This window comes from Podarcis cretensis (assembly GCF_951804945.1).
Source record: "Podarcis cretensis genome assembly, chromosome: 2".
NCBI classification, from domain to species: Eukaryota; Metazoa; Chordata; class Lepidosauria; order Squamata; family Lacertidae; genus Podarcis; species Podarcis cretensis.
Window position 1 is genome coordinate 56,420,359 of NC_137171.1, and position 22,690 is coordinate 56,443,048.

The 22,690-nt window shown below is 42.6% G+C and overlaps 2 protein-coding genes across 6 annotated transcripts in view; one reads left to right on the plus strand and one right to left on the minus strand.

Annotated features, from left to right (window-relative positions):
* Positions 1 to 7,558, plus strand: part of SEPTIN8 (septin 8) — a gene marked incomplete at its 3' end in the record, with an annotated part of 53,225 nt that extends 45,667 nt beyond the window's left edge. The window contains exons 10-11 of one of the 2 annotated variants that reach the window (XR_013836418.1): positions 1,636 to 4,643; positions 4,685 to 7,558. Coding sequence is in view for 1 of the 2 variants with exons in the window: in XM_079967987.1 (XP_079824113.1) it covers positions 1,636 to 1,690 (55 nt within the window). Of the gene's footprint in view, positions 1 to 1,635 lie in introns of both variants that reach the window. The other variant, XM_079967987.1, reaches the window with a different exon arrangement.
* CCNI2 (cyclin I family member 2) lies at positions 3,859 to 20,191 on the minus strand. Of its 4 annotated transcripts, XM_079967998.1 has the most exons (8): positions 19,756 to 20,187; positions 17,036 to 17,092; positions 15,178 to 15,334; positions 14,742 to 14,876; positions 13,795 to 13,869; positions 11,333 to 11,473; positions 9,801 to 10,031; positions 3,859 to 8,117 (listed from the first exon to the last, which is right to left on the minus strand). In XM_079967998.1, exons 3-8 carry the CDS (start codon positions 15,289 to 15,291, stop codon positions 7,710 to 7,712), a joined length of 1,104 nt encoding a protein of 367 aa, XP_079824124.1. In that variant the 5' UTR covers positions 15,292 to 15,334; positions 17,036 to 17,092; positions 19,756 to 20,187; the 3' UTR covers positions 3,859 to 7,709. The 4 variants fall into 4 exon arrangements, with proteins under 4 accessions (XP_079824124.1, XP_079824125.1, XP_079824123.1 ...); XM_079967999.1 differs by lacking the exon at positions 17,036 to 17,092 and having other exon boundaries at positions 15,178 to 15,330; XM_079967997.1 differs by lacking the exon at positions 17,036 to 17,092.
* Positions 20,192 to 22,690: the final 2,499 nt, after the last annotated feature.

Consider the following 22,690-nt stretch of genomic DNA (forward strand, 5'->3'; position numbering starts at 1 on the left):
GTCCACCAGATGGTGTTTCCTTCTTTCACTTTAAAAGGGCCTGAGCTGTACGCAGGGCAGGCCCACTCAAATGGATGCTGAGTCATGACAAAGTGTTTTCTACCAACTGCTTCAAGTTATAGCGGGAGATGCATGCACTTTGCACAGGTCCAAGAGATTTCACACTTCATTCACAACACCTGAAAAATACATCTCTAGAACAGGCATAGAAGTTTTCTTAAGTAATGTCTTTTTACAATGATAGCATGAGTAACTGAACTCTGAATGGCTTCTGAAGCATCACAGTTGCTACAGGTATTGCAATTCAGTATATAAGGAATACACGTTTGGGGGTGGGGAAGAAAGGGCAACATTTTAACTTTGCCCCCTCCTCAACCATGAAGGAGGATGGTGTGAAGCAGGTTCCCTTCCGTATCCATGGCAGCTTCCTGCGTGTGTAGGAACCTTGATCTCATAGGGTTCCCAAACGCACAGTGCACCTCCCCACACTTGTCACCTTTCGCTTATTTTTACAATGTAATGTCTCAAGAGTCTAGCTATGGGACTTGCCTTCTTAAGTCTTACCATGGTGTCTTAAATATCGGAGTGACTTGCGCATGGCTTGATCTTCTTTTAAGAGGCAGGGACATATTGTGGCGAGTGAGGACAAAAACAGGCAGAAAGGTCAAATAGTTGGTTACAGTCTGATAAAGTTATCTGTCGGGCAGTGGATCCTTCCGTCTTTAATGGAAACAGTAAAAGCAAATTAATGGTTTTGCATATAGACTTTGTATGTGTAGTTAGGTGAGGAGAAATAAATGAGCCAGCTGGCTTCTTTTGGACTCTCCTTATGCTATATTCCAACGAGTGACAAGAACTGTGGGAAGGGCAGATGAGCAATAAGCTTCGCAGGTTGAAACCAGATCATGGCCAAATGTGTCAGGGAAGGGTTCAACAGTGTTGCTTAAGGCTGCTTCCAGATTTGGGGGCAAAGTGCATTCTGATATAATGCCTATTATACTGATGAACCCCTCAGGCTTTCTTGGCTGTGGTGGTGGCGGTGGTGGGAGTAGCAGCAGCTGCTGCCATTTTAATTTCCCAGAGTGCCCAGTGCTGTATCATGTTGGGAAATTAAAATGGAAGCTTACACACCTAGCTGCCTGATGGGGCCCTGTTGGGGTACTGACAGCCCAGAGGCTGATCTAGGATTCCGGGTGGCAATATTGATCCGCAAGCTTTATTCAGGTTCTTTAGTTGTATTTGCTGTCTGTCCTCTTCTTTCTTTTTAAGTCTGTTTGAATCATTGAGAGCAGGTTACTTATGAAAGTATTTTTTTTGTATTTGAAAGATGCTAAGTGTGGGATGCAGTATGGCTTAGCTGTTGCTGTACTATCAAACTTAAATATATCTAGCTGCATACACTTTCCTTTTATATTTTATCTGTTTAGAATGGTAGTGACTACATATCTCCCTTAAAAGTTCAGCAGCAGGGTTAAATAGGGTTTATTTCTTTAAACAAGACTGTAGAAATTTCCATGCATATAACTGGACTTCTATATTTCCTTGAGTTGCAACCATGTGGTTTCATGCTGTACACTTGATGTAACTGAGTGAACCTGCAAGCTAAATACTGATTCTCTCTTGTTCTTTCTGTAGCTTCTTTAGTCTTCCCAGTTCGCGCTCCATAACATCAGGAAGATATGTAAATTAGAAGATTTATTAAGGCCAAAACACCTCATGCAGAAGAAATTTAATTGGTGCTTCTACTTTTTTTATGCTTGCAATGTATTGCACAGAAGAGATTCCAAAGCAAGAAGTGATTTGGACAACATTGCCTTGACCAGGTTTCTTGATTAAGTAGACCTCTGATAATTCAACCATAAATTGTTAATTCCAGCTAAATGCATGGCATGCACTAAAACCAAAGAACTAATCTTCTTACATGATGGGTGAAAGAACCCCAAACAAAAGTTCTCCAGTGGCTGCTTTAAACTGCCGTTGTAAATGGGAGCTTGATATGTTTGTCTATAAAATTGGCTTTGGGTCTATAAAGTAACAGTGTGTCCTAATTATGCTTCATAGACAAAAGTCCCATTCCTTATAACTTCCTTTTGTGGGACTAATAATAACTGCCCAATGTATTTCAGATTGGGGCTTAAAATACCAAATTTTAACTATCCCTAACCTTCCCGTGAAATTTTAGAATCTTTTAGCGCTAACTATTTTGCAAAGGTTTCCCATATATAAAATGTATTGTCAAGGTATTTTCTATGGAAGGAAAGTCACCCAATAGTTTCCTAAAGAGAAGGTGCCTAATTTGATAGAGGGAGGCTCCTCCTTGACCCATTTTCTTCTCCTTCCTTACTTCTGTATTTACATCTGTTTGTTGTTACAGGAAATGGCTGGAGTGCCCCCAATCTTTTCCTATCTGCAAATAATAAATTGAACTTGATTGTGAAACCATTTTAAAAGGACAACTGATTGGGGAGGGGAAGAGGAGCCAGCAAGCATGTGCAAAGTGATTGCCATAGTGGAACTGAGAGGGTTGTGTTGTTGCCCATGCTCTCCTTTTAGCAAACAGGGTTTATTTTGTAATACAAAGGCCTAAATTCCTGCCCTGTTCAGAGATAAGATCTAAAAAGACACCTAGGAAGCAAAATAATGTTAAACATTCTATTAACAAGCTGTTACTTGGCTATCTCATTGTGTTAAGACAGAAAGCTATGTGGATAGGGACCGATATGGGCTTTGGTGTATTTTGTAATTTATTTATATTTTTAGCAAAATAAGTGAAACCCATAAATAAAATTGACATGTATTGGAAAGGCAAAATGTGAGAACAATTGCTGTAAAGTTGGTGCCCTACAGTATTCCTAAAATGCAGCAGTTGGCTCAATTTTCTCCAAATTTAGCAGTTCTCTGGGGGGTCATTGGGAGTTCCCACCAGTAATTCCATAGAGAAATTCCTGTTAATGGCCAGCAGCACCCAGTGTCTCAATAGCTGCTTACTTTCTTCATCTCAGCCACCTTTCTTAGTATCGCCCAGAAATGTCTGAGGGATGCAAGCTCTATGACTGTATAGCAACTGTTTCCAGAGTTTTCATGTCCCTGTGCCCTTAGATCTTGATGAGTACGAATTCAAGGGGAGATGTTGTTTTGTGTTGTGAGGGCTACGAGTAAGGCACCAGAAGATGAAGGCAGCAGCTGCAGTGTTTTACAAATAAGAAACAGCCTGAATTCTGTTAGGTAGGTGACAGAAAGTGGTGTAAACATGGACAGGGACAGGGGAACATGTCTCTTTGCAGTGCCAGCTTCCAGTCTAGCAAGAGGCCCAGATCAGGTCTGTTGCCCTCACCTGACAGCAGCATTGTCCACACAGCAGCATTGTCCACACAGGATCCTGCACTGGGCTGCCCTCAATGTTGCCAGAGATGCCAAACCACGTGCAATTTTGGGAAGCACACTGGGGTGCTCACTGACGGGGCTCCCCCAACGAACAGCAAAGCTTCTCAAACCAGAGCCCCAATGTAGGGCCACCTCCACCCCATCTGAACCAGTTCCATAACGGCAGATCAGGGGAATGGGTTGCTCTCCCCATAGCTCAGTTGGTAGAGCATGAGACTCTTAATACCATGTGTTTGAGTCCCATGTTAGGGAAGAATAAATCCTGCATTGCAAGGGGTAGGACTAGATGATCCTTGGGGTCCCTTCCAACTCTATGAATATACTGCATATATTCCTATTATATAGTATTCCCATTATTTAATACAGTAAATATAAACAATCAACAGAGTTCAGTACCATTGCCATTCAATGATCAGACCGAAAGAAACTGCAGAGATGTGATTCCGGGAAAGAAGAAAAAACACAGACACAATATTTCAAGTACATTTTTATATAACGAAAAGGGAGGGGTCACCCACATTAAAAACAAAAAAATTTTTTTCCCTATATTAAAAATATAAACAGTCAAGTCACAGTTTGTGATCAAAGAAAAGGACAGTGCTTTTGGTCCCATAAAGAGAAAAGCAAGACCAAGGACGTTTTGTTCCAAGCTTTCCCTGAATAACTAGACTAGAGAAACTCCAACTGATTTTGCAGTTTAACATGCTGCATAATTAAATTCCTCAGTTCTTAGTTTATTTCCTATGTATCAGCACCACTCCTATGCTGCCATGCTGGCAAGGTATTGCTTTGAGTTCTTAAGCACTAAGCATAACATTCACAGTTTGGAGGTTTTTTTGGTAGCTTTCATGTGCTTTCCTGACGTATTCCAACACTTGCTGCAATGTACACCTGCCAGGTGTGCTTCAGGGCCTCTTCACGCAACCATCAGGCATGTGGTTACCACAGGAAAAGTTTCTGAGAGAGCCGTGTGAGCAAGCTGAATGGAAGCATGCACACTGTGGCAGAAACACGGACTGCTAACATAATGCAGATTTTGTTTCTCGAGCAGCTGCAGTGTTGTACCCACATCCATCTGGCGATAGGTTGGGAACCAGAATATCACCTGTGGTTTTTCCATAGCTACTGTGTTCCACAGCAGCTGTGCAAAAGATCCCTTATTCACATTCGATCTTCACATTGATGTGACTTTTTGCTGAGTCTTTAAAAAGACTTTATGCATATATTGCACTATTGATCCTTCTGTCCCTTGCCATTAGGTAGGGAGCACCTCAGTAAGCACAGTTTGGGGGACCATGAGCAGAGAGAGCAAAAATAGTCAATAATGAAGCTGACTGTGACATTTTTACTATGTGCGAAGGGGTATCATCTGGTGCCAAAGTGTGTATCTGGGGCCATCTTCACCCTCACATCATTCTTTAAAGGTAGGCCCAATGCGGTTGCACAAACGGCTTTTAAGGATTTGGGGCTAAAACATTTAAGGGCTGCCCCTATTAATGCGTTTAACTTGAGAAACAGTTTTTCCAAAGTGCTAAAGACAATTGGCATAAGCACATGCACATGTGATAAATGCACCTCTGCTGCAGCATTGATCAGGTGTGGGATTCTTGCTGCAGAGTTATTTATTGATTGTTACGCCAAGTGGGACCAGGGACAGACTGCTCATCTAGCAATACTGGACCTGCAGTAAGTATCTGTACCTATTCCCTTATCTCTCCTTTCAACTGCTTGCTGCAGACTAGAGCTGCCAATGTGACATTGATCTACAGTCTCCTTGTGGTATCCAATCACAATTGAACTATTTTTGCTCCACTGTACCCTTCAGCATTATAGAATCTGAGCCTATTTCTGTGCACAGCTCAGCACTGTGCTGTTGTACATCTTCCTGCTGAAACAAGGGTTTGAGCTTTCATAGACAGGGCTCTGTATGCTTTTTAACATTAAAGCAACATGCTCAAGTTAATATGAATGCTGCATCAAGAAAAGCTAAAATCTGTGAGGCACTTGAAAATGAAGCATATTCACGGCTTATTCTGCACAACTTACTTCTGCTTTTGTGGGAGGGCAATAGGCGATCCAGCTGCCTGAAATCCTCCTCTGCATCACTAGAAAACCTGCTTAGCTTCCGAGGAAACCTGTGTTCAGATTCCCACTTAGACTTAGTGACCTTGGGTTGCAACATTCTCTCAGCCTAACCTATAGGATTGTCCCAAGTATAAAAACAGAAAGAACTATGTGGGCTGCTTTGAGCTCTCTGAAGGAAGCACAGGATACCTGATTTTATCATTAAAAGACAGGGAATATATCTGTATAAATAAAAATCCAATAGAACTACAATGGTACCTCTACTTACTTTCACCTCTGGTTATGTATCCTTCAGGAGACGTACGCGGCAAACCTGGAAGTATTTTTCCGGGTTTCGCCGCATGCACAGAAGCAATCTGGTCTACCGCTGCACATGCATGCACAGAAGCAGTCCCTCCAGTTGCGGAAACCTTGGGATCTGACTGGAGCTCCGAAACAGATCCCATCCGCAACCGGAGGTACCACTGTATTGTCTATATCAGTCCTGAACTACATGGCCCATCAAACCAAATACAGATCACCAGAGATGGTGTCCCTCCACAGCAGCAACAATTTTAATTGCCTGCCAGTGACTATAATTGTAAGAGCAATGAGAACTATTTGGTAAGCTACAATACATTGCTGGGGGTACTATGTTCAACTATGTGAGTCACAAGTTGTATGGGTGTATTTTATGTCCTTTCATAGGGCTAGAATCTTATTTTATTTTTTTTGATGAAAAAGATTCTGGGATGGTGAATTCTGCGCCATTCCACAGTTCTATGGCATAACGGCGGAAGTGTGGCTACAGCATCCTTCTCCAATGCTATGTGCAGAAATGGTGGCCCCCTTCCCATAGATAAGAGTGCCAGAAGCCAACATTTTGTTGCTCATCCAACCTCATTAGCAAGCGTATTTCACATCAACACAGGCCTGCCCATTTCTTGCATTTAGGAATAAGGCACCAAGTACTGGAGGACTTCACAATTATCTACTCAGATGAACTTTGCATGATGCTTGCAGTATTCATTCAGAGCTGGATTGCATGACCAGATACAGGTATGCTTCAGCTGAGCATGTCATTGTAAAATAAACCTAATACAGGATGGTGATGGTGTGTATACTAATGGTTAGCTCACTTGAATTTGAGCTGTCAGCCCTGACAACTGGAAAGGAAAGCTTGCTCCATACATAATTTTAAAAATGAATCATTTTAAATGCTGCCCCCCTTCCCTTTTTGCTAAATGTGACCCTTGAATAATTTTACTGCAATCTCTCTTCTAAGGACAACTTTCTATGAACTTATCGAAAAGACCTCAAGACAAAGAAGCCAGAGACACAGTGTGAAGAAAAGTTCCAATGTTTTAAGAATTGTTCCATAGTCCAGTAGGGTTGAAATCTGATGAGCACTCCAGTTGCCTTTGATTTCAGAGTCAGTCAGCAGGGAGAAAAGTTTAAATTGTTCAGCAAGGGTAAACTCTTCATGTAGCACAATTTCACTAAGGTTGAAGCCCAGCTCACACACCTTTATCCAAGTGGTGTTCTATTTTATCAATGCCTGGAAAATGTCTTCATGCCGGCCCCTATCTAAGCTTAGTCTGAGCCTAGTTGCATGTCATTAGTCTACTCATCCCTACAACTAATGTTCAGGACTCATTCACAGCTCAGTAATGACATACAATAGGTTAGCTTCTGCAGGAGACCACAATTAGTGTCTGAATAAAAACAAACTATCCTACTGTGTACACAAAAGAAAGAGGAACCTAGGAAGCTCCCACTCCTTCCTGGAATAAGGCTTGATTTGTATTTCTAAGCATAGCACATAGCCCAGTCTGCTAAATGCTGATCCCTGAAGCTGTGTATTTCAGCTGCTTCTAGATCAGGGTTTTGTTTTTTGTGTGGGTTTTTTTTAAAGTTTTCAGTCTCTCTTAGAGTGTAGCCATATCAAAACAAAGGTAAGAGCTGTTTGACAGTGGAGTGGTCTCCCTTGGGAGGTTGTGGACTCTCTTTCCTTGGAGGTTTTTAAAGCAGAGGTTGGGTGGCCATCAGTCATGGATGCTTTGGCTGACATTCCTGCATTCCCTTGTTGGGGTCTCGTCCAACTCTATGATTCTATGAAAAAAGGCATGCAGGGTTGCAGAAAGCATTTTAAAAGGTAGAGAGTTAAAGGTTTCAAAAATAGGCAGTGCTTCTTATTCACAGCTCTACTAACATCTGAAATAGCCTTGGGAACCAACTGGTCCCATGGTGCTACACAGAAATCAGTCAATTTGAGGAACAGGCTGTAATGGTGGACAAGTGCTGTTGCTTTCTTCTTGTCTCTGATTATCACTGCCACCCATACTGCTGGTCTGCCCAGCTTCTGGGATCTCATCTTCACTGTACAGGTATTTGAATCCATCATAGAATTCATCAGGCTGCATGTCATCTTCATGGGTTTTGGCTCTGAGAAGTATGAAAGCTGATGGGCCTGGCCAGCTCCCTCTGGCTCCTGAGTTAATCTGTGTTGTTTGCTTCACTGTGGAATAACAGCAGGGTAACCTTTTGTCCAAGTGAGTTTGGATGTTTTGGTTTGCAGGGTTGAATATATAAACAGTATTGGATGGTTGGAAGCCCAGGAGGTGCTGATCAACAAGCTCTTTACAGTGGATGAATTGGGTGCTGTCGATCTGTAATGCAATATATAACACAACTATTTTTTTCTCAACTTCTGAAATTATTAGCTGTCATCAATTTTCAGTTCCAGTATCTCCAGCTGTACTAAACTAATGAAGTCAAAGTCTATTTCAGGGGATATGCATAACATGTACTAGTTTCTGTTGCATATAGCAAATGTGGAGTCTGTGTATATCCTGGCTGGGTTCAAACACAACAAAGAAGCCTAACACAAACTATGGCTTGTTTGGTGCCCACAAACCAGGATCTGAAGCTACAGTTTGAAGCTGGTTTGCAAACTATAGCTGCATTAACTGTGGCTTGCTGTTTCTGAATTCACAGGCCATTGACAAAAGCACAAAGAGCCATTGCTCTAAGCTGATGCACCACAGACTGAAGTGCACTTATGAAGCAAGTCCTGAGCAGATGGGAAAACAAAAGCAGACAAGCTGCTCAAAACCACTGTTTGCTCAAACTATAGTGGAAGTTCAGCCATTGATTAATGCTGTGTTTGAACCCAGCATGTGACTTACTGCTGCACAGGAACCTACAAATGGCATTGTGCCAGTGGAGAAAAAGGAAAAAAAGAGTCACACGGTAACTCCACTCAGATCATTGAAATTTGACTCTTGAACAGAAATATCCCCTAATACTTACTATAGAGCTTTAAGGGGGCAGGGAAAAGTTGCTATGGCAGAAAAGCCAGAGTTACACCTGGTCTCTCCCCTAAAGATTAGTATGGTAGGACAAGGAACTGGAGAGTAAAGCAAGGTTCAAAGTTCTATGCTGTACTGTTCCTCACCTACCCCAGGGTGGTTTCATAGTGCTTTCATTCAGAACACTTGGGACTACTCTGCCCCCCTTGTTCACAGCAGGATTGCATTGGTGCCTAGTGCCAAACCTAATTTCTCTTGAATTCTCTAGGTCCTCATTTAGAGCTTGGCTTGGGGAACTGGAGATAATAATAATAATGATTTTATTATTTATATGCCACTCATTTGACTGGGTTGCCCCAGCCACTCTGGAAAGCTTCCAATGAAGTATTAGAACCTCAAACGTTTTAAAAAAACCTACATGTACAGGGCTGGCTTCAGATGTCTTCTAAAAGTCAGATAGATGTTTATTTCCTTGACATCTGGTGAGAGGGCATTCCACAAGGCAGGCACCAATACTGAGAAGGCCCTCTGCCTGGTTCCCTGTAACCTCATTTCTTGCAATGCGGGAACCACCAGAAGGCCCTCGGATCTGGATCTCACTATCTGGGCTGGACGATAGGGGTAGAGACACTCCTTCAGGTATAATGGGCCAACCAACATGAGGCCATGTGAGTTTTTAAAGTTTGGGGTGTGACCAATTGTCAGAATGAGAAGAGTGGTGATGCTCTATTGTTTAGAATAGAGCATCTCTTGAAAGCGTGACCCAAATTAAGCACAATGTCATGGCATTGCATAACCCAATAATGGACTTGGAATGGCTGCCCTTCATCCGGACCCTAACTTTCATTACACTAACATGGAATTTTGCATCCAGCGGTGGAAAAAATGCATCCTAACAAAAGACACACCAGCACTCCTGAGAAGTACATGAAAAAACGTACATTAAATGGCTTTAAAGTATTTGTGAAGTTTTTCCATTTTTCCTTTTTCAGTCTTTGTGCTGGCCTCAGGTTTGTGCTGCAGAGGCAGTTTGACTCCTACCTGTGCTTTTTTTAGCAGATCAGTAATTACAGGAAACCAGTCAGGAGTCAGCCTCTCCAACTCTAAGGTGATGATCACCAAAGCCAATGTGGAGCCCTTAAACTGCAATACTTGGTGGCATGCCATACAGTGCTGTAGCTGCTTGGTCAAGAATGCGGCATGGCGGGAAGGATTCCTCTGAGGCAGCCCATTTAGTAGATGGGGCCACTTGGACATCACCATGGCATGGAACTGGAGAGAAGAGAAAACATTTATATCACACACACACACACATATATATATTTAAGCACACACGCACATTTATTTATATTTATTTATATATATACGTATATATATATAAAAAAAACAGAACTGAGGTCAACTGTGAACTTTGTACGTTTTCATATGTCATTGACCAGAAGTGCAAACTAATCCTTATTCATGGCAGGAAACCTCTTATAAAGTTTTGTTATTATTTTTTTTGTCCTGCTGTTACCATTTGTGTCGTATTTGCCAAATATTGAAATGCTGAAGCTTCTACTGAATGTAACTTAATTCTGAATTCGTTGCATTGTTCGCAATTGTCAATTCAGAAGGTTTTGACTTCTCGTTTGTATAACTGAGTAACGGTGATAATTCAAGCCAGCAAACAGGAGAGAGAGAGAGAGAGAACAACTGATGATGCTCGGAAGCAGAACTAATACAATCTCATCATCCTGGTTCTGATCCGACATTTCCCCCCAAACAATCCTAATGCCAGGATGACCCAGAAATCCACCCTTTGCTATAAAGCAGGGTTGGGGACTCTGCAGCTCTCCGGATACTGCTGGACTGTAACTCCTGTCACTTCTGACCACTGGCCAGGCTGGATGGGGTTGATGGGAGCTGGGGTCCAGCCACATTAAGAGAGTCACAGGTCAGCCACCCATGCTGTGAAGAGATGAACTCTGAGAGACATTATCACACGACTTTTGCCTTACTATAGCACATGGTAACTTCTTAACGGGGAGTTTTCTTCCGGAAAACGTTTAGCAAATAAGATGTGACTTAAGTGCCAGATCAGAATGATCTAATTTGCCTAAAAATGAGGGTCAAATGTTTTTATGCAGGGTGAGGAGTAAAGAAAAGCTGATCTGAGATGCCCCATTTGTGAAATGTAGCAAAAACTCTGAAAGCTTTTTATGTACAGTATTGAGAGTGCAGATAGTTAGAAATATTTTTGCAGTGTATATTTAAAACAAACGGAACAAATCTCTAGTGGTACAATATGAGCTCTTTTTAAAAGTCAATTATTAGTTGTCCTTTCAAAATGGGAGTCTACATTGTTTGTAAATCAAACTTATGGAATAGTTGGGTGTTCAAATGAAATTTCAATATCTTGAACAGTAATTCACTTCAAAAGATTTGCAGATAGTTAAGAATGAGTGGTCTGCGAGGCTAACTAGAAGGGAATGTATGTGCACCATTGCTGTTTTCTAGTCTTATTTGGTAAAAAAAACAACCCTAGTTTAGCCTTTTGCAAAAAAGAAAAAGAAAACATGTCTAGTGCTTACAATGTTTAAGAAATCGATTGATGTTGCTGTGTAAAGATCCCAGTGAAGTTTATTGAGTATAATTCTTTCCATTCTCACAATCTCAGCTGGAGAACATTTACAACCACTCTGCACTGCAAGCTTCTTTACCGATGGTATTATCTGTTTTAAAACAAAAGGAAAAATAATAATAATAAAAGAAGCCCAAATTCCTATGAATTTTTGTATGGTGTGGTGTGTGCGCCCTACTATCACATAAATGAAATGCAGCCTACTCAACTATTCTCTTTGGGGTAAAAACCAAGAGGCTCTTGAAATAATCCCAATATTCATTATAGCACCATGTTCTCAGATTTTAATAAAAGTAATTCCCCACCCTTGTGAATTCCCTTATGTATGTGTAAGACTAATTCCACTGGTCATGCATCTTGAGGATGTATGAAAACAACTTGCCTTCAACTTTTTTTGTGTTCTGAAACAATGGCTGGATTCTTCGAGGTTTTTTTCTCTTGCAATTTGGCTATCTTTATTGCATATTCACCTTCACTTCTAGAGTACTAACCTTAAAGCCAGAGAGGGGGACTTCTGCAGACCAAGGGCCACATTGATCCACGGTCAACTCTCTGAGGTCCACATGTCAAAGTAGGTGAGGATGAAGTGTACAGTGAATGTGCCCCCGCTTTTTAAAAAGGACCATGCTTGGGGTGGGGGTGGGGTGTCTTGAGCAAGTCACACAAAAAACTTTTGACACTCCAGAATCACAGTAGGAGACCTGCCTGAGTAATCAGCAATTTTATAATATGTATAAATACATAAATATAAGGGCTTGGGGTTGTTAATGAACATATTTTTGAAGGATCTTGGGAGGCACAAAAACACTTTGGTATTACAGTAGAGTATCCATTCTGTTAAAAAAAAATGTTTTTTTTTTTAAATTTCCTTTGGTTTTTTTAAAAAAGGACAAATTTTGGGGTGGGGAGGGGCAAAAATACTTTTTGGGGCCTGTCCCATCCCTGGATTAAAGTTAAGTTTGTGACACCAACCCTAAAACATACACTGAATGAAGGCCTTGCTAAAGTTCATTATGGACATTTCTGAGGAAGTTTACTCCTGAGCTTTAAGTGTCAGATCTTGTTCAATAGCAGAGGCCTAATTGTATTCTAGCTTCTACAGTGACTTTGTACACATAGCATAAAATCAGGCCACTAGTACAGTTTTTCAAGGATTCTTTGAGAAAGGAAACAATTATTATTTAGAGCCTGTTTAACTAAACAACAGAATTTATAAGAACTTTTTGACACAATCAACAATTTAGTGCTCAAAGCACAGTTCAGGATTCTTCAGCATATCCAATGCAGAAATGCCACTCAATTTATTTATGAAATGTATTTATATCCCACCTACACTCAAGTCGGGATCCAAGGTGGCTTCCAACATTTTAAAAGCTTCATTATAAAATACAGAGCAATAAAAATGAACTAGTTAAAAAGAATAACCAAAATTCATCACAAGACATTAAAAACCAGCAATTAAAATGTAGCCCAGTGATAACCTTTGTCTGCATCAAGAGCTCTGCCACACTTCTGTATGCCCCAAGCCTAGAAAGTACAGGTCCAAGCAGTTTTCTGTTTGCTCCACAATTTCTAAGCATGTGTCCTTTGCCCTGCTGCTTTCCCCGGGAAAACCCGCTATTTAGTGACAAATTGGACCAAACCAGATTGCCATGTGTTCCAATTTACAGATCAGGTTTTCCTGGGGTAAGCAGTGAGGCAAACAGAGATAAGCACTTTGAAAACTAAGGCCTGTCTGAATAGGAAGGTCTCAGCTTGACGGTGGAAGGATAGCAAAGAAGGAGCCAATCTAACCACTCTTGGGAGTGAATTCCACAAAACAGGTGCAATCTCAAAAGAGACTCTGTCTCATGTCACCACCAACCATGCTTCTGATGTTGATGGGACTAAGGGAAGGTGCTCATTTTAGCACCTGAGCAGGTTTCTACAGGGAAATGCGATCTTTCAGGTAGCGTGGACCCAAACCTTCAATTGCAACTTGGTGCACCGTTTGCAAGCTTGTCCAGGATTGCATCGGCAACCACCACACATCAATAGATGCAGCATAGCAATGAGACAGGCAACTGAAAAACGGAGAGTGTATGATCCAAGCAGACTAAGGCAAGTCTGAGAGTGACTTACCTAGATGTTCTACAGTAGTTTTGCTGCTGAACATCCAACAATGTTGCTGTAACCTTTACACACCTGATACACTGAAATAAGCATTCATAATGGATTTAAAACTGACAGGTAGCCTATTGGGACAGACAGGCTCCCTCAGACACAGGTTGCCCATAGACTTTCACAGTGGCTTGACCCATTCCAACTACACACATCCATAAAAAAGGGTGTGTGTCTGTGAAGATCCTGTATATGTCGCTTTAATGGAAGACAAATCCTTCTCTTAGGTTGCCACGTTTAAAACATACATACCTCATCTTCTTCATTGATTTTTGCTGCAAGAACCAGGCAAGCTGTTGCAATGCATTGGAGATATTTTAACTGTGCCTGAAAGGGAAGGGTAGTAGTTTAAAGAAAAAGAATGGAGGAAAAATACCCAACTGGGAAAATAACTATTGAAAACTATATGGATATATATATATACACACATATTCATGCTTCTGAGTTGCCTCACTGTGGTGCATCAAGCAGTAAGAGGAGTCTATCTGTGTAACTGGCATGTTAATTGAGTAAATTGAGCCATGGCAATTTAGCAGCGGTACTCTTCAAAGCTATACAGTGGTACCTCGTTTTCAGTCCGCCCTGTTTAGGGTCAATTTTGTCCAATGTCTGCAGCAAACCCGGAAGTACCGGAACGGGTTACTTCTGGGTTTGCTGCACGCACAGAAGCGCTAAATTGTGCTTACACATGCACAGAGCACCGCTTTGTCGAGCGTCCTTTTCGTTGAGCATCCGGGTCTCTGGATCGGATCCCGGACACAAAAAGAGGTACAACTGTATGTGGTCTATGACGGAATCACTTCAAGTAATTAATACAAGACAGAAAGGGCCTAGCATGAAATGTTTAACAGTCACTGCTTTTTTAAATATCAGAATTAGGACAGGGAAGCGAGATCAGTGTTATTAATGCAGAATGTACCTATTCCATATATTCCCTTTATTTTCATTTTAATCAAAGCACTTGGATGTGTTTCTGCCCTAGCTCATGCTAACACTGATGAAGAAGCTCGGGTCACACTTGGAGCTGTGGTATACAAACAGCTTACAATTTAAGGCAGCTTTCATGGGGTACCAATAGGACTGCACTGCATATCTGGATCCAACTCTCTAATATTAGATGAGTGCATGCTGCAGCCCAGCAAAATCCCCATTATGTTTTCCATTGATAAAAGGAATAGGGTGAGGTTGAAGCTCTTTACCTTCACTGATGCCAACAACCGATTAAAAAAGCTGACAGCCAGAGCAAACGTTTCGGAGCAAAACTGGAAGAGTGAACTCGATTCCCTGATCCACAAAACAGCTTTCTCATAATAAAATGGAGATATGTCTGTGCCCTAAAATGGAATAATGGGATTGGTTAAAACAAACACAATAATTTGGGATCTGCTGAAGTTTAAAGAACATATTTTTTTAGGCACACATAACAGAGATTTTGGTCTAGCTTCTCATTGCTCACTGTAATCAGGACTGGTTATTAATATTTAGATGGAAGAGTTTTTGTTAAAGACAGTCCCCTACCCCACTCAAACTGACTAAATAAGATTGCCAGTCTAAGGAAATTACTGGTCAAAGGTTGAAAAATGCACGTGGCTCTTCAACTTCATGAACCACAGTCTTTTTCTATGAAGAGCATACCTTCAGTGTGAAACCATGGAAGACTGGCACCTTCCAAGTCTCTATCTCTCTTGCTAGAGCGTGTTCCATTGCCAAGGCAAGTTTCTGGCTCTCCGGAGGTCCTGTGCACTTCATAGCGGTTACTGAATAGACCGGCTTCCTGGTGAGGAACAACTACCTTACAACCAGAAAACAAAATAAAACTATTAGTATTATTTCTTACAGAACTACAGTTTAGTGTGTAAATGGGTCTGCACGTAGACTATATAAGTTGAGGCTCTGAAACCCTTTTGCCAAGTACCTGTACATTACAGGTGTGTTTTGATGACCAAACTCTTGGTAGGCAGAAAATATTATCTAGACAGGTCACTATATCTACTAGACATGGTGACTAATAATTCTGGCTAGTTCTAACCTTGAATGCAATGTGTCATGATTAAGCAACTGAACAGAAGGCTACTCTTGTTTTTTTTGTTTTAATCACCTTCTGTTCTGGCTTCTTTTTTTTAACCTCCTTTTGTCATGCTTCCTGGATGAAGCCTATCCTTGGTGGGGACCAAAGAATGTGATACACCCACTATAAGGAAGGCACTTTAAATTACTTCACATGAAACTATTTCCAGGTGTCAAGCTGTGTGCATTTAGCAGCTCACACTCCAAAATGGACCGTTTCCTCTATGTGTCAACACAAAGCCTCTCCCACAAATAGGGGTGGTGACATGGAGAGAAGTGCTCTGTTCACACAGGGAGCTGTGGCAGATAGAGAGCTCGCCATTTAAAGCAGCATTCATGGGGTACCAATCATAATGTCTACTGGCACAAGCACACAGGGAAACACAGTCACCTAACACCCTTTCCCCCCATTGCACGTGGAGAACTTCAAATCTCTTCTTTGGTTAGGGAGACCCACGACTTATGTATTCTACAATTTATATCTTGCACGTTCAACACTAGCATGATCCCAGAGCGGATTACAGAAATGTAATAAAAGCAATAAATAAGGCAATACTTAAAACAGAAAAAAGCATACAAAAACTAAAAGCGGACTCATTTTGTGAGCCCTTGCCATAGAAGCAAAGACATTTGTTCTTAAAAAACAAACAAAAACCCCGAGCAAACTAAATCTTTAGAGAATGGTTTTTAGGATTATGTATATGAAGCACTACAGTAGAAAATTAATTCTCATGGGTGTGAACAAAAAGTGCCTGTGAACTTATTCTTCTCTATAATTTTGATTTCAGTACATTTGTTTTTACATGTGCATACACATATAAACTGACATGCATTCCCATGGCCAACCACACCCCAGTCCTGCATGTCAATTTGAGAACTGGCCAGAATGGTAAACATGGTTCAATGCAAATGTCTGACATCTCAGAAAAGTGACATCTCAGAATGAATGGCATGGTGCTAATCAAGATTGGACAATACATTTGAATGACACGTGTCTGGCGCACACAAATTATGGATGTACATTCAAACTTGCAAAGAACAAAAAAATGAAATGATGACAAAGGAGGCTAAGTGTACAAAATCATGTTGGATGTCTCACTCAAAGTGATCTAGCAGCTGTCCTGGATGGGTGAGAAGTGATCCGCGGTAGTGTGTTTAATTATCTGATCATGCCACATCTTCTGGGATTTTTCTCTCCTCCTCTTGGGAAATTCTAATGTACACACGCAGGGGGCACTTTTCCCTATTAAATTCTAAACCAACAAGATCCTTCACACAGCAGGATAATGAGAGATCAGATGATGTAGCACATGTCAGGACTCCCTTCAAAACAACAGCTCTGCAACTTTTTGTCTAGACGGATGAAAACGGACAAACAAGCAGTGATTACGTCACACACAGAGTCACATGCCCTATGGTACCCTACCTGACCTTGCAAGTTCTGGATCAGGAGACAACAGAGACAAGGTATGTTTCCCCTTCCCTCGAAAGATAGAAGAGGAAAGGGCTGGTGAGGGTGTCCACAGGAGAAAGGCCTGCGGGCAGCTAAAGCAATGGGATGAAGCATTATGAATGGCACAGACTTATATGAGAATGGACTGGAGTCCATTTGCACAACACTGCATTTACAGTGCCAGAAGATCCCTGTGACTATCTGACTGAGGTGTGACTAGAAATTGTGTTAACTCATACAGAGGTTGTTGGGCTCCTGACCAGGCTTCTCAAGAATGGAGAGCTCCCAATTTTCCAGTTAGAACCCCCCTTCATGGGATGGGGTGGGGTGGAGTTGCTCACATGCCCATCCCTTCAACCTCTACACAAATAATTGTGCAACAGGGTTTTCCACTCTCTCCTCATGTACCCCCAACTTTTTGGACAAGATTTGGGGATGGTGCATGGCACACATATGGGGCATGGAGGAATTACGTTGCATATGTGGAAATCATACTGCTTGCACAACCATTTCGTTGACTGTCACCAAAATGAGTTCTAATAATTGTTAGGGCTTAAGCCCTGTTCATGTAAAAACAAACAACCCTGTATTTTTGCCCAAGGGGTATTTTATATGCATTTCTCTTCACTGGATTACATGCAGGCTCAAACTGTGGATGGAGCAGGGGCACAAATGCAATCACTAGTGTGGGGCAGGAAATTTTATAGTGCTTCATTCACTTTCTAAGCCACTCTAATTGGCATTGGAAAGTTTTCAGGGGGGAGGGAATCCCTATAATCACAGGCAAGCCCCATCCCCAACATCTCTGTGCATTTTGTGTGAACCCCTGCAGTGAATTTGTAATGTTCATTTGAACACACTTATAAATCCTCCCACATCCTCCCAGTCGAGAGGTTCCAAGAGTGTTCAACAGAACATGCTTAGAAACCCTTTTCAGACCTTCACACTGGGGACAAGGCTTGCATCGGCCCCCATTCACATTTTGAGCCCTTCAATGTTCAGCTGAATGCCTGAACATGGCTTAAATTGCCAGGTTTTGTACTGTACCTCTCTCCTACTGTACAATCAGTCTCGGAACAGAAATCTGTGTTTCTGGAACACTGAGGTGCTGGGGTTAAACACACTGCATGAAACTGGACCCAAAATTAATAAACAAAGGACTAGCCCAATACCACAGGTCCAAGAGGTTGCAGGGAGCAGAGGTTGTTGCAGCTGTTGAAAAACATTGTTCAAATGCTGGTGTATGCAGATTGCTACATAAAGTACAAAAGAGTCCACAGTACGTAGCTTCTACAGAATCCTAAGTTTAGCAACAAATCAGAAGCACTCAAAGATTTGTTACCACCCTCAAATTTGTTACTCAAAAACTAGGTTAGAGCGCGGTTGTCCCAGCCTCCTCAGCCTGAAGAATTAATGGCTGCCCTTTTCGCCACTACATTTGGGGATACACCTGGCATAATATCATGAAGTGGTTTGCTACGCAGGCTATAAAAGACTTGCAACTGATCCTAGATGCTAACAGTTCATAAGCTGTGCCTAAGATCAGAAACCTACAGGTGAGGAACCTTTTTCCTTCTGAAGGCTGCATTTCCTCATGAGCAACTTTTCAGGGTCTGCAGCCAGTTGTGGGCAAGGCCAAGGGCAAAGGTGGATGTGGTCTGAGGTGAAAGTTGGATGGAGCAATACTATTACATTTTTATAGTAGGCTACCTTTCAGCCATGCAAAGTCTGATGTTCCTACATGCATATCTCTGCATCCAAGCAAGGAGCTAAGGATACAGTCCAGCCAACAAAAAGCATGTGAGGGAAGAGTGAAAAAATGACAGTGAGGGGTGTGGCCTGAGGAGAGGTGGTGTGGCTATCCCTTTAAGTAACCACAGCTAAATTTGACCTGGAAAATAACACAATTGAAAACCATCTTCCCTCACCCAGAGAGGCTCACCTGACACCTTCCTTTATGTTGTTTGCGTAATAGCCAAAAACCTTTTAAAATAACTTCCCCAAGCTTTCTAATCCTCTGCAAAATTATTTTAATGCTGTTTTGTGTTTTGTTTTGCAAACCGATTTTATGTTGCTGTTTTAGATGGTGATGTTTTAATGTGTACCCCCTCCTAGATTTATTGTACTGTAAACTTAAATGAAATTAAGCTGGCCGGGTGACTTCGTTGAAGGGTATGGGATGAATATCCTCAAGAGATATTCCCATCTGAGTGCACCACTGCAAAAAGTTTTCACTTCTCATAACTTAGAAGCCTTTGTTTACAAATACGGATGCGTTTCCTAAGTAAAAGGCCACAAACTGTGGTTCTCCTCCATGTAGACATCCTGTCTAAAACCTCAACCCCCCCAAAAAAAAAAAACCAGCCTTATACAACAGGGAGAGAAGAGACAGGAAAACAGACGGCTGATAACCACACGACTGGCCTCCTTCCGTTTTCACGGAAGGAAACAAAACAGACGACGCTCGGATCACATGACTGGCTGGCACTTTAAAACAAAACACACACAAAAGTGCCCAGCTTTTGGAAAGCAAAACTCCAGGCGAACGAAAGTCAAGGGAAGAGATCGACAAGGCTAGAGGCGCCTACCAGAGTGCCAGCCCCAGATCGGGACTTGGGGGAGGGGGCACATCTGTCGGTCTCCAGAGAACGAGCCTCTTCCTTCCCCTCCCTTCTGGTCCGATGGGCTCTTACCTCTCTGCCCGGGGCTCTGCCCTTGGCGCTGGGGGCGCTTCTCTCATGCTGTTCGGCTCCGCGTCGCAAGCAAAGGCTCGATCTGATGGGAAGAGGAGGAGGACGAGACGCCTCCTCCGATCATAGTTGCGGCTGGTGAAGTTAATGGGCCCTGCTAAGTTCCAGAAGTCCGGGTGGAAGGAGCAGCGTCCTCCTGCTTCTAAACCCAGGGTGGAAAATAATAATACAATAATAATAAAGTAGCTTTAAAATATATTTGTTGGCTCGCCGATGCGCCGTTTGCAAGGTTCCCCTCTCCGAAAGCGCAACAAAACGGCTGGGAGAGTCCTTTCTTTGTGGGCGGGTTCAAACCGCGGCAGGCTCCGCCTCTGGGCTTGGGGGTTGCTCACAGCGACAGCGCCTTTCCCCCGGATGGGTCTTGTGGGGGGTGGATGGGGCGAACTGGCTCAGGACGTGACGCCGTGCATGAACCTCCAAGGTGGGGGCGGGTGGGGATCACTGGGCCAGGCGGATTCAACCCGCGTGCGCCTCCTGGCTGACTCTGGAGCAGGATCACCAACAACAGCAGAGCGTCGATTCCTCTGCTGCCCCAGCCTCCTGGGGGATCGCTGGCCCGCCCCCAACAGTAACAATATGGCCTTTGTTTGGACTGTTCTTGGAAGAGAAAACTCCCAGTGATCTCTCCTCTAGGAAGAGGGGGGGGGGGGGGAGGCAAGCAGTCTGGCAAATTCTTCTCCCTCTCTCATGAGACTAGAACTCAGGGCTAAGCAAAAGGACCATGAACAAAAGTACTTCTTTACAGAGGGAATTTGTTCCCCACGAAATCCTCCACCTGGAGGGTTTTAAAAGAAGTTCATGGAGGGCAATGGCGATGTTCTACCTCCCCTGGTGGAGGCAGAGTGCCTCTGGATGTTAGTTGCTGGTGTTACCGGAAAAATCCGAGGGCTCCCTTGGACAAAAAGTAAAGACACCAACCAGAGTAAATTGGAGCAAATCAGCAGCCTGTAGGCTTGGCCTTTATTGACTGTTGCAACAGGGTGCTCCCCTCACTTGCAGGTGAGAGGAAAGACACAGAAAAATGGTGTGCAAGACCTTATAAAAACTTTTGAAATTCCCATCCTCTAGGTCAAGCCCACCCCCAGAAACATCATGCATACATTACAGAAAGGAGGGGTTGAGGGAGGAGTTATGGTGGTAACCTGAGTGTCCTGTCACCTGGCTGGTTCCCTTCTCCTCCTCCCCATGAGTCATTTTCTGAAGACAAAAGGTAGTCGCAGTTTCCTGCCCCCTGAGGGAAGATCTGATCATTGTCCTTTGTTCCAGTCCATGCTGAATCCATTCCCATATGCAAGATCTTTGTGATCTTGGTTGTCTTCTGTCTAGGACCATCAGGGTTGGCATAGCAACTGGGCAGGGCTCCTGTGGATGTGCTGGGATGGTGAAGGGATTATGGCTGCCCTGTATCAAACCTTCCCCATTTTGTAGTCCTTCCTTCATGGAGTAAAATAAAAGTAGAACAGTGCAAATCCAATGCATGGTTGATTTTCTATGAATTTATAACAGAAGCGTAGCGTATGTAGTGTGTGAGTGTGAGTGTGTGTGAAGTTTGTACAAACTGAATGATGGGGGGGGGGGTTCCTGCTACGCTGGGAACCTCAAGAGGGAAAAGCACTCTTGTCCTTGGGTCCTTATTGCTGGCTTCTCTGGGGCATCTGGGCTGGCCAGTGTGAGAACAGGATGCTGGACGAGATGGACCTTCGGCGGATTTAGCAGGACACTTCCTAGCTTCTTAAGCAAATCGCTATGAAAATTCATCGGAATGGCATACTTGCCCAAGCCCAAGACTGAGTTCTTATTCATACTGCAATGCTGGTGGCGAGATAGGAATCCTTTCTATAGGCAAAACAATTAAATGTATAGTGTAGATGGGGTCTACTATTGTGTCAATAACAAAAAAGTTCATACTTTTTTTTGGGGGGGGTGTCCCCAAAGTCTTCCCAGAAAAATAATCAAATCATATATAAAGAAAATGCAAATCTTGAGAAAATTTGGTAGATTTCGGTTTAAAGGGTGAGAGATAACGTAGTTTTACAGTAGTGATCATCTTATTAGCTAAAATAACTTAAGTGTATAAGCAGAGTGCTGCTGATTTGGACCAAATGCCTATTAAGTCCAACATTCTGTTCTGACAATGGCCAATCTTTGGAAGCCCCAAGCAGAACATGAGTGCAGAACATCTAGTGTAGACCACTAGGAGTCTTAAAGAGGTAGCTGGTGTTTGTTTGACATAATCAGGTCTCACCAAATTCCAGAATACTTTCATTTGGTGATTAACTTGTCCATAAACAAATGGCTCCACATATTGCCAAGGTATTTCTGCTGGAAGTATGTTCTTTGAGCATGTGAAGATTCTTGTTCCAAACGCAAATAACAAGATGGGGCATGAGACATGCATGAAGAATCTTTGTTAGGCAATTTGTGAATTTGTCAAGTAGCTCTCTACCTGGATCCATAGCAATGGGTTGCAGCGCTTAAGGCCGTCACATATGCAAGAACATTCTCACACTCCAACAGTGGCACTCAGTAGAAAGCCCTGAAATGGAGCATATGGTCCACATATCGATGTACGTGCTTGGTTGGTACGTTTATGAACATTTATTATATATATATAAGACCTTAAACTTTTTATTACAGTTCTCACAAGTTATGTGGCAATGGGTGCAACTTTCATTGACGTCATGCATTTAGCATGTTGTGCGCAACCAAGATCCACTGTTCAAACTCTGGGAGTGTGAAACCTGGGTGAGGGTGCGAGTTTTGGAAGGCAATTGTTGTAGGTAGCAGATTACACATACACACGTAAAAGGAAAGGGGTTTCCTCTCAGTGGTAGCAGGACACGCATTGCAAGAAGGTTCAGTCACAGGCATCTCCAGG